Here is a 12510-nt window from a genome sequence, read left to right on the forward strand (position 1 = left end):
TAAATTGCGACTGCTGACAAACTGCAACATCCAAAAACTCAATTATGTCCATGCCCATCGTATGTACTTCCTGCACATGCTGCTGAATAGGAATTGAGAACCCATCATTTTTCGTTATGACTAAAACATCTCCATTTTCTTGTGCAACTGGTATTTTTAATAGTTTCCTTCTAGTTCGATGAACTCCCTTTTAAAGTAGTCAATGAACGTAATCAGTGGCTCAGCCAATGCAGGGTAGCTTGGTGGAATATTTCTTCATTCTCAACAATGTTGTCCTGTAAACATTCATTGGTTCAGGAATGTAGAAACAGGAGCAGCCCATCAAGGGCCTGAATCACAGTCCAGTTAAAAACAGCTGATTAACAACGTGACACAATTTACACACTTTGCTAGGTCATCACACTCATTGTACAAAAAACTTGTCCATTTCAACAAAGCCAATTTTTTTCTGTGATAGGGCCCGACCTGAAACATCATTAGCCCATTTCCTCCACAGACACTGCCCTGACCTGCTAAGTTCCTCCCGCAGTTTGTTTTTTCCTCTGTATCTCAATTGGGAGTTGCAACTTATCCAGCCTTTATGACCATTTTCAGAAAAAGGGCTCCAGTTTACCATTCTCAGATGTCTGATAAAATGTTTGTTGATAAAGGCTCCACTGTCGGCCTTGTACTCAAATTAGTTAAAGGTAAAGCATTTTTTGTGTAGGAAGAAACTGCAGATGCTGGTTTACACCAAAGATAGATACAAAATACTGGAGTAACTCAGCAGGACAGGAATTCTGGAGAAAAGGAACGGATGATGTTTTAGGTCCCCTTCCTCAGACTGCAGGGGAGAAGGAGTTGAGAGATACAACATTTTTTGTCAGGCTTTCTAGAGAGGAACAGGCAAGCAGGGCGAGGTGGTAGCGAAAAGATGTTGAAACTAACCTTGGAGTACAAACTATAACGATTAGTGTAAATAACAGCAATTAAGTAACAGCAGTTTAAAGATTTTGGTTAGTACTTGCATTTCAACTACGACGCCAGCATTCTTTGCACCTCTAGCAATACACATGATACAGAAAGCTACATTTGTCAACATGTAGTCAATTGCGGCTGTTACAGCTAAGAACCTGCCTGAACTTAAACTGGAAATTTGTTCTAGATCTAGTAATCTGTTCTGCACAGTGGCACAGAGGTAGGTAGAGTTGCTGCTTCAGTGCCAGAAACCTGGGTTTGATCCTGACTATGGGTGCTGTGTGCAGATTTGTACTGGGAATCCCAGTTTCGTCCCACATTCCAATGACGTGCAGGTATATACGTTAACTGCCTTCTGCGAATTCCCCTTAGTGTGTAGGATAATATAGAACTAGTGTATGGGTGAACATGGTCAGTGTGGACTTGGTGGGCCAAATAGCCTGTTTCCACATATGTCTGAACAAATTAAGCATCTCATGCAAAAACAGAATGCTAAAATGTTAGTGAGCTCTTGCCATTTTCTTTCAAGTCCCAAATTAGAATGTCATGAGTGTTTGGGTCATTAGAACTAATTTTGTCAGATGTTTAATTGAAGACAAGCATGCAACAAGATTGTGTTGTTAATTTACAAATTTCTATGTAAAATTTGTAGTGATTCTCAAAAGCATAATAACTCAAGGGTATAAATATATCAATAAAACAACAAGAGTTTATGTAGAATCATTCATAATCTCATGGTGGTCAGCTGATGAAGTAATTGTGAAATGCTATCACTGTTTTAATAATGGAACGATGACATCTAAGTTATACACAACGAGATCCTCGAAATAGCAGCATGACCAGTTTTATTAAAGCGAGCTGAAGGATAAATTTTGATTTGCAACTGAGCTCTCCTGTTTCTCGACAGAATTGTGCCATGGGATCTTTTAAGTCAATGCAAGAGGTCAGAGTCGGGGGCCTCTGTTTAAAATTGTGAATAGAAAAGTAACACTTAAGTGTACAATTTGCTCAGTAATCGATTTGTATGTTAATCTCTGGGTATGACTGCCAATCTATAAAGGGCCTATCCCACTTCGGCGTCATTTGCGCGTCACGCAGGTGGCGCGCGAGGATTTTAAGAATCTCAAAATCCTGGGGTGCTGCGCGCTACCGTGCGTCATTGCCTACGCCACCATGCCTCGCCATGCGCGTGTCGTGCAAATGATGTCGCGTAAATGATGCCCAAGTGGGACAGGCCCTTAACAGATCTATGAGAAGTGACTGCAAAAGTGTTGGGATAGTTTGTAAATTAATATGTTCCCTGTTCTTCCAACTGGACATAGAACATATTTTTCAAAGTGCCCTCTAAGCAAACTCAACATTTTTTAAGTAGTACTTATTAAAAAGTGTTACAATGGGACAAATGATATCTTCTCAAATATATAATTCTGGGATCCTGAAAATGTCATCATTTACTGTGCTTTTGCCAGAAGAAACATCTAATTTCGTCTTTTACTGGATTATATTTTGCCTGAGACTCAGAGAGTAAGACTTCAGAATTTGTTAGAAATTGTTCTACAATGGTACCAAGTTATGTTGTAATCATACGGACTTCTAAAACCACTTGTATGAAGGAGCATACGTGAAAGTGACTCCTATAGACTGCAGCAACTTCCATGGAGACCCACTTTTCAACAAATGAGTAGTTCCTTTTTTAAATGTCACCAAAATTAGGAACACAAATTGTACATACAGGAAGTTTTACTTAAAGAATTATGAACTATTCAGAATTAATATTGCTGGATTCGCACCTTATTGAAAGTCAAAATGTTTTACTTCATTTTTTAGTCAAACTTATTTTTTTCCTTTAGACCTTACAAATTAGCACATAGCCCTCTCAATTAATTATTATTTTAAATTAGCAAATGCTTACCTAGTTTAACGTTGCCATCTTGAGTGAGCAGAACATTTCCCGCCTTTAAGTCCCGATGAATAATTTTCTGGCTGTGAAGGTAGTTTACAGCTTCCAACATCTGCCGAGCTACAACACGGATCTGTGGTTCGGTCAGCCCACGATCCAATTCTGATGAAGAAAATGGCAATCAACATACAAGAATATAACACCCTCAAACAAGGAGGATGGAAGTTGTGGGGCGAGGGGGAAGGGATAATGACAACAAGTAGTGGCCTCCTGCAATCAGAACCTAAATGAAATCCAGATGAGTAAGAGCAGAGGGGTGGCTGTGCTGCAGCTCTATAACAAGACCATTCAAAAACCTGCTCTTACAATACCAATGCCAGGAATTCATCACTTATTGATCCACAGCAAAGTACTGCTAATTGCCTGTTGCAGAAAGAAAACTGCCTATTAAAACACAGCAACCATGGATTCCACCCCTTCCCAACACCAATTGCTATCAGTCATCAACCACATGGGCATTATTAGCACTTGTCAAAAGTGGTATTGTTAGGTATTTTATTGTACTTTCAATTAATAAATTATGAAGAATTCAGACAAGATATCAAACATTTTTCAAAATGTAATCGAGATTGAGACTTGTACAAAACAAAGATAGGACTAAAAAAGGCAGTTACAGAATATAATTTTTAAAGTATTCTGAACTGCAGGGATTGTTTTTGAAATAACTTAGGGTTGGACAGCTCAATGAGCAGTACTTTTGTCCTAGAACATAATTAAATACTTGGTTTCAGCTCGCACACCAAGTTGTAACATTCTCAGGGTTTTTACTTGGAGCCAGAAGAGCTTGTCTCATCAATTCATTTGTTTCCGATTAACCCAAAGGTCACATCAGCACACCATGCGGAGGACCTGGATACCATTGACCCTCTTTCCTGATTTATCTGCAAGCACGTGCCTCAGAAGCTACAATAGGGCGGCTGATTTGATAATAGAACGCATGTAAATTCCTGATCATTGTCTGGTCATGAAGAAAGCCAAAGGTGAATCATAGTTGAAGACGACAGAACTAAATATATATACAGGTATTCATTTTAAACTAAAAGATATGTGGAAATGACAAATTGCATAAAATTATTCTGTACCGAAAATCTAGACAGCCATAATAGACATTGGGCGAGAAAGGAAGACTGGGAAGATGTCACAATTTAGAATGACTGAAATACCACATTTTACAAATAATGAACATTTCAAATATATGCACCACATTTAAATAATTGGAAGCCTACCCAACATTGTTGCGTCTACTGCACCTCCTGCGCAGAATTCAATCATGATCTTTACAAAGAAAAAAATAAAAATGGCAAATTAAAAATGTTGGCAAGACCAAAGTTCATGCAAGACATTATTACAGGAATACATTCATATTTGTATTGTCCAGTGTCTTTTAATTAATGCAAACAACTCCCAATTATTGAGGACACATGCACTGTAAAAGCATTAGTCTCCTGTTAATGCTTTGCCAATTGATCACCATATGCAAGATCAGCCCCGTGTTGAAAACTAATTCCTTTGCAATAAGCAGGACCATTTTGCCATAAAGGAGATACACACTTATTGTGCATTCACAAAATACTTTCACATTAAGAAATGTTCAGCTGCACATTCTACAACTTGGAAACAGTCTTTTCAACAAGAACAATGGGTGTCAATGATAATGGGATGTAGAAAATTTGATATTTAATTAATGCAAACCTCAAACATTTGGAAAAGTTTTACTTGAGTGACCAAGCAAAAGGAGACAGAAACATAAACGATTAATGAGCAATCATCAATTTTGAGAGACATAGAACCTTAACTAAAAGAAACAGATTTGTGCAGGGAAACATAAGTGGATTTATTAATGTGACAGATTGCGGCAAGGCATGCCAATGGAGTTTAGAGGACAAACACAAGTAATACAGAAAGTAGTGTTGATTGAGAACTTGGACTGCAGAATTGACCAGAGCCTCGTCACTTTGAAGGAGTGTATGCAATGCAAGCATGCAACGTTATACGTGGTTTGATGTCAGATATTGGGCTTCCAATAAACTGAAGCTAGTACGTACGTTTAATCTTTAATACACGAAAAAAAATAGTTGATCTTAATCCAACAAGTCTCTCTGAACAACAACTTTAGCAAGTCCATCAAATTTACATTAAAGTTGATACAGGTTGCAAGCAAAAACAAGCCAAGGAAAACCAGAAATGCACAGGTTAAACAACATTTGGGGAATACAAAGTGTTGCTTTTCCAACACATTTATCCTACGTTATAATCACCATACATTTGTTCATTCTCCAGTTGACTTTGTTTTTGTTTCCTTTTTATTGTTGAAATGACAATAATCGCACAACAGGCTCTGTAAAAATCAGTGAGTGACGACAGCATAAAACAAAAAACTTTGTTCAGAAACAAGCATTTCCCATACCAAGGAAGCTTCCTGGTTTCAGAGGATGTGCCTTCTGGCTCACCGGCAAAAGGCAAGAACACACTTGTAGGCTGATTGAAAAAACATTTTTCCAGCTAATATTAAAAGGGCATGCCAAATATCCTGTTTTGACAATGCACTATAGCCATCAGAACTGCTAGTGAAAGGAACATACTGCGGGTCTGAATCATTATTAAAACAAAATACACAAACACCACATGGTAACACTCAGGGTCGCATTTATCATGATCCATTTCATGAAAATCAATTTTTAATACAGCACGACTGTTCAGTTCACTGCGACTGAACTTTAAACGGCATGTATCTTGTCAAGTCACCAACCCAGTTTGCTGAGCATCCAACCAATAGGGTGATTAAAGGCTCCAGCAAGCAAGCTCTTGCCTGGCTCGTGTCTCAGATGACAGTAGGGCGAGTCTTAGCGCATCAAACATTCCTCATTAAAGTACAAACTATAATTAGACAGGCACCATTTAATGGAACAGACAATAACTTGACTATTTTGCAGCTGGTGGCTACAATTTAAAACCTATGCAGTTCAGCTAAAGCAACTATTCTATACTGGCCAAGCAATAACTAACAAATCTCTGTCCTCACACAATTCTGGTCTTTACATCTCTTAGCCTATAAGCTTAACTCTGTTGAAATTAAGCTGGAATTTCTTTGTCCGGTTATAGCCCTGTCCCACGGTACGAGTTCATTCCAAGAGCTCTCCCGAGTTTGCCCCGATTCGAACTCGGAGATTTACGGTAATGGCCACTCGTCAGTACTCGGGGCTCTCGTGGACATTTTTCAACATGTTGAAAAATCTTCACAAGTCTTCCCGTGCTTACCTGCCTTTAGCGAGTCTTCCAGAGTACCTGCCGTTAGCGTTACGAGCCACTAAGAGACGACCTCGAGCTCCGACGTACCCGCTAAGTTCATTCTCCGTGCTTACGACGAGTTTGATTTTTTTTAAACTCGGGAGAGCTCTTGGAATGAACTCGTACTGTGGGACAGGACTTTAAGTGTATAACTCAAGCGTATTTATTAATTATGTTAAGGATTTGTCAGTAAGTTCGAGGAAACAGGGCGGCATACATCACTTTCTGGTATCTTACACTATGAAAAGTCATAGTTTAAAAATGCCTATCGCAATGTCCATAAAACACTCACTTTTTGCCTATTCTTAAATTCTCCACAGAATCTAGAGATAGCTTGGGATCGTCCTCAGCTGAAGGCCGGATGCACTTCGTATCGAGCCCCTCAATTTTAAGGTAGCTATTATACAAATAGCCAACTATTATCAAAAAGAAAACCAGAAAATGCTAGAATACACAACCTGACAAGCAACAGTTGTGGAATGAGGAACAACATTAACATTTCAGGTTGAAGATGAGGTTCTTTGACCTGGAACATTAACTCTGTTTCTCTTACCACCAAAAATGCTGCCTGTCAAGCTGAGCATTTCAGTATTTTCTGTCTTTGCTTTTTATATTGCTGCCATGTTTAGGGCAGCCATACATATCCAATGAAATAGGCAAGCAGCTTATCTGCTTGTCCTTTATTTTAAATAATATTTTCAATTAATTTGCCACAGATGTGTTCTCATTATTTAAAAAAAAAAAATTTTTTTTAAACACAAACTCTTAAGGAAATCAAGGACAGCATCTCACTGCCTGCCACCAGAAGCATGGTTATTATTCACTTTGAGACAAACATGGCAGCAAGGCTTTGTGATTGATTGGAGCAGGACAAACATGGGAATAAGGTGCAGGGCAAACTCAAGTACAATCCCAGCTGTGTTTCACTGGAAAAACTCCAATGAACATGGTAACCTTTGTATTTTTAACAGCCTCGGTTAGATTGAATCAAGGATGTTGACAACGCTACCAAGTGTCCCCAAGCAAGAAACAAGCATTTCTGCTTATAATGAGAAAGGCTGCTGATGTAGCAAATCTGAAATAAAATCAAAGTGTTGGAGCTATTCAGCCACCTCTGAATCAAACTCCATCTATTGCTATAGATCTCTTAAAATTGGCTAACAACCAACCATTATAAAAATCAGAAAACTGGGCGGCATGGTGGCACAGCAGTAGAGTTGCTGCCTTGCAATGCCTGAGATCCAGGTTCAATACTGGTGCTGTCAGTACCGAGTTTGTACGTTCTCTCTGTGACGGTGCAGATTTTCTCCAGGTGACCCTGTTTACTCCCACAGTCCAAAGACATACAGGTTTGTAGGTTAATTGGCTTTGCTAAAATTGTAAAAATTGTCCCTAGTGAGTAGGATAGTGTTAGTATCTGGGGTGATCGCTGGTCGGTGTGAACTCGCTTGGCCGAAGGGCCTGTTTCCACACTGCAAGTTTAAAATGCTGGAATACTCAGCTTAACCAGTAGCATTTGTGGAAATAAAAACAAAATTCATGTTTCACGCTAAAGTTGGACATTATTTGGCCTGGAACTTTCAAACTGGTGCTCTTTGCATGAATGCTGTCTGTCAGGCTGAGTATTTCAACATTTTCTGTCTTTACTCTTATAATTGTTGGTTGCTAGACAATTTCAAGGTGCGCTAGCAATAGATCGATTTTGATTGAAGGCCTACAACTTTAAAAAGAGAAAAGAGACCAAATGCACATTTTAGCTGCAAACTTCTTCAGGAGAAGATCAAATTACAAGTCTGTACCTACAGTTATAACAGATATCATGGAATGAACAGTAATAATATAAATGTGGTGAGCCATCCTGCAGTCACTGCCTTCACTGATTCATTAAAAACAAGCAACATGTACAATCCCTTTGGAATTTATTTTTTTTAGACACTGAAGAGTATAGTACCCCAGCTGCTGTGAACGTTTCCGAGAAATAGAGTCAGTTGTACAGAACAGAAACAGGTCCTTCGACTCGCCTTTTTCATTCCAACCAATTTGGCATACTGAACTGGTCCCATTTGCTGGCATTTGGCTTGTTGGCCTCTAAACCCTTCCTATACAAATATCTGCCCACATGTGTTTTAAAAGTCAAATATATCCTCTTCTGTAGATTCATTTGTCAGCTCATTCCAGATAAGAACTACCCTACTAGTGAAGAAGCTCCCCAACATCCCTCTTAAATCTCCACCCGCTCACCGTTAGCCTACGCCATCTAGTTTTGGAATCTTCTAACCTGGGAAAAGGCTCTGCATTCACTTTATCCAGGCCCCTTTCGGACCTTGCACATCTCAATAAAGTCACACCTCAGCCTCCTACACTCCAGCCAAATCTAGAGCATAGATCGTCACAACATCGGTTTGCTTAATTTTGGGTTGTTCAGACAAAGCCCAAACCATACCAATGAAAAAAATAACACTATTTCCCTTTAAGGCATAACTTTATTTGGATCAATATTTGGACCTTCAACAACAAGTGTGACATTGAGATGTGCAATAATTTTATAAACGTAAGCATTTTGAGTGCAGGTCAGTTGTGTTGTTTCATATTCACATAGTCGACTATTCCTTGTCTGGAGAAACCAAATGGAATACAAGAGAAATCTCCTACAGATTTATTTTTGTGGATTTATCGGCATGCAAATCAAAAATGCTACATAATTCATGTTGCAAAATTGCCTACCAAATCTTTATTTGGGCACTAAGTGAGATTAGAGCAGACACTGAAAGGGCTCTGTTTCATACCCGCCGGCATTAATTAAGCTTCCAGAAAAGCCACAAATAGCAAAAACTGTTGAATTCCTTGACATGGATACAGACAGTATCAAAAAGAGCACTGTAATCTCCTGCAGGGTCAATAGCACAGATGTCCTAATAAACTATAAATGTAAGCCAGCTGGTACTAGCTAGGAAAGAAAGGCAAAATGATGGATTAACTCAGCGGATCAGGCAGCTTCTCTGGAGAACATGGACAGTTGACTTTTCAGGTCGGGACACTTCTACTAGCTAGCTTGTGCTTTTTTACCAGCATTCCAATGCGACTAAATTCACCCAACCTCTGGATGGGTGAGGTTCCTCCCATTGCTGCTGGAAAGGAACCATGATAACATGTCACAAAGGCATCAGTCAAGTGCATTTAATTACTTGAAGATATGTACTAGAATCATATATCGATACAGTCTTTAAGTTTTGTTGCCCTGTGAATCAGAGGCCTTGTGCAAGTACAAGACATTCTTTGCTACCTCATGGCATTGCATAGTTTTACTTTAATAGAAGGATTAAATGTTCTAAAATAGAAAGCACATTGAAGTATTGCCAAAAGCAGTACAAGATTTTTGAGCAGCTAGACTTTGGAAAATTACATGCCAAAGCTCTATATGGTATTATTTTTTACAAGAACACTGGAAAAAAAGTATAAAGCTTGTCTTGTCTTGAGAACATCCAGAAATTAACTGCAGTTTCTTCAGATAATCTGCACAATTAGTAAATTATATACCTCAGCCAACATCAGAAAGGGAGGCTTACAATAATGATTTTATATTCATTAATCACACTCATTTTCATGTTTATATCTCTTGTCTTTCCAGAGTAGTACATGTAACATCCCATATTTAGGGAAGCCGCCATACAATCAGGGTTGAGGAAAATCCTAAATATTTGTTCCTGGCCTAAAACTGTGTAGGGGTGGTGAGGGGGAGAAGGGTGAAAAATATACTCGGGTCTCATTTTCTATCCAAAAATTAAAATAAATGACAGTGGTCGGATTTTGTTCTCAAAATAACAAACCTAATTTGTCAAAAAAGACAATTTCACTGTACAAGATGTTTAATGGAAATTAAGGTGAACTATGAACCAGTCACATGTACTTTTTTGTACATGCGCATGTACTTTTAATATGAAAATGGATTGGTCCACAACTAACCCAGCAACTCATTTTATTGCCAATAGATTAGATTCTTGGGGATTATGCCTTTATACAATGCAAGTATGACTACAAGGTTTTGTTATTAATTCTAATATCGATAAATTAGAATCATTCTAGCTATTGATGGTCAAGCAAGGATTGATAAAAATTTTTAATTTAAAAAACTGAAGTTAAAACAGGAAATGCTGGAATTGCTCAGCAGCTCAGACATTTATCTGTGGAAAGTGAAACTAATTTAATATTTCAGGATTAATACACTTCATCACCACTGAACCAAACTTATTTTATTACTTCGGAAATGAAGAGGATGCCATGCTCTAAAAAATGCTTTTTATAAACTGCATAGCTCAACTAATCTTCCATGTTTAAAAATTAATTTGCTGGCTCAAACTCTCACTTAATGTTCACAGTTGAAATTGTTGTGTTAAAAATTGCAAAAGATAAGCAACATAAGTAGTTAATGATAATAGTCTATCAACAACAGTCAAAACAAGGCTTGTAGTTCCCCTTGGGTACTCCTTTTGGTACCAAATTAATGTTGAACGTTTTGGCACAATTTATTGAACAACAGGTAGTATTGTGTTGATTTTTATTCCATGATATTAATCAGCAAAAAAATCAATGAAAATATCTAATTCAGGCTTGGGTTTGCACAAAATGTAAATGGCCAAATGCATTGGACATTCCTCGCAAAATCATTTAATCAAGCCCGATCTAAGGATAATGTACTGCTTGTATTCTGTAAATAAACTTACTTAAAACATTTAAATTTCAATTTTGATATACCTGAAAAATGCTTGGAAGATTTAATTTCTGTGGGCGAGACAATTTGCATTATTTGTTAGTAATCACAGAACATAGAACTTTCCAGCAACTCTCTAACCCATGATGTCTGTGCCAGCCATGATAACAAGATCAGAGTGAAGAATACAAGTAGGTCTAGGTTAGGCAATTTGGTCCTCAAGTCTGCTTCAACATTCAGCAAGAAGCTGGCTGATCAGATCTTATTTGCAATAAAGTTTCAAATATCAGACTGTGCAGGACATAAAAAACAAATCATTTCCTCAGCTTTTGCAATGACTGCAATTTTGAGGGAACATCACATCAAATAGTGGCATTTTCTTTCCTGGGGACAGGTTTGCAGAAAGAAAATGGTTTATTTATAAGAAAATCCAACTTTTAATTATGAAACTTTGGGGGGGCACAGAGTTCACCAAGATATACAACTCTCTAAAAGAAGCGCATAAGTAGGACCAGTGCTAGGCAATTCCCAAAAGCCCTTTTCACTTTTCAACAAGAGTTGATCCAATCGTATAGTCATCACATTTTCCCTTGTGTATGCTCTCATATCAAAAGCTAATGAATGCATTCAAGACTGAGACGGATGTCTAAGACTTATGGCCATCAAGGATAGAGAATGCCAAAGATTCCACACCCTCCAAGTAGAGATGTCCCTCCTCATTTCAGTCTTTATGACCAACCCCTTATTTTGAAACTGTGATCCCCCTGGTTCTTAGCCAAGGCAGATATCTGCCCTGTTTCTATCCTGTCAAAGCCATAGAGACAAACAGCAAGGAAATGGGCTCTTTGGCCAATTTGCTCATGTCGACCATTTACACCTGTCCCACCTACCTGTGTTTGGTCCATATCCCTCTAAACCTTTCCTATGCATGTACCTGTCCAAATGTCTTTTAAATGTTATAGCACCTGCCTCAACTATCTCCTCTCACTGCTTGTTCCATACACCTGCCACCCTCTGTGTCAACAAGTTGCCCCTTTGGTTCCTATGAATTTTTTCCCCTTATCTAAAAATGCCATTAATGAATTTGCACTTTGCAGCTACTCTTTAACATCAACCACTTGGATTCTTGGTCAGATATCTGCCCCGTTTCTATCCTGTCAAAGATATGGCTTTGACAGGATAGAAACAGGGCAGATATCTGCCTTGGCTAAGAACCAGGGGGATCCGTTTCAAAATAAGGGGTTGGTCATAAAGACTGAAATGAGGAGGGACATCTCTACTTGGAGGGTGTGGAATCTTTTGCATTCTCAATCCTTGACTATAACTGGAGAATAAAATATCTTGACACCTATCTGGGGCTACAAACAGAGAACAATGTACAATTCTGGTGGCCACATTAGTGCAACTTCCAATTAAACCAGAGGACTTGTTAAAAGCATGGTTATTACAAAGACCATTCATGGAAAGCTGAATAATTTAAACTCTTCCACATTACCTCAAGCCCAGATCATGTAATGTGCCAGATCTTGAAATGCTTTTACTTTTGATTCTGTTTTTTATTTTAAGTATTTAGTAAAGTTGTGTACTTTTTGATTAT

At 38.3% G+C, this 12510-nt stretch overlaps 1 protein-coding gene across 2 annotated transcripts in view; it reads right to left on the minus strand.

Annotated features, from left to right (window-relative positions):
• stk10 (serine/threonine kinase 10) overlaps positions 1-12510 on the minus strand; it is a 101128-nt gene that overhangs the window by 52999 nt on the left and 35619 nt on the right. For both annotated transcript variants that reach the window (XM_033029591.1, XM_033029590.1), the window contains exons 3-4: positions 4144-4192; positions 2870-3019 (exon numbers count right to left, since the gene is read on the minus strand). In XM_033029591.1, coding sequence (XP_032885482.1) covers positions 2870-3019; positions 4144-4192 — 199 coding nt within the window. The remainder of the gene's footprint in view (positions 1-2869; positions 3020-4143; positions 4193-12510) is intronic.

The sequence above is a fragment of the Amblyraja radiata genome, chromosome 11 (assembly GCF_010909765.2).
Source record: "Amblyraja radiata isolate CabotCenter1 chromosome 11, sAmbRad1.1.pri, whole genome shotgun sequence".
In the NCBI taxonomy this organism is placed as follows: Eukaryota; Metazoa; Chordata; class Chondrichthyes; order Rajiformes; family Rajidae; genus Amblyraja; species Amblyraja radiata.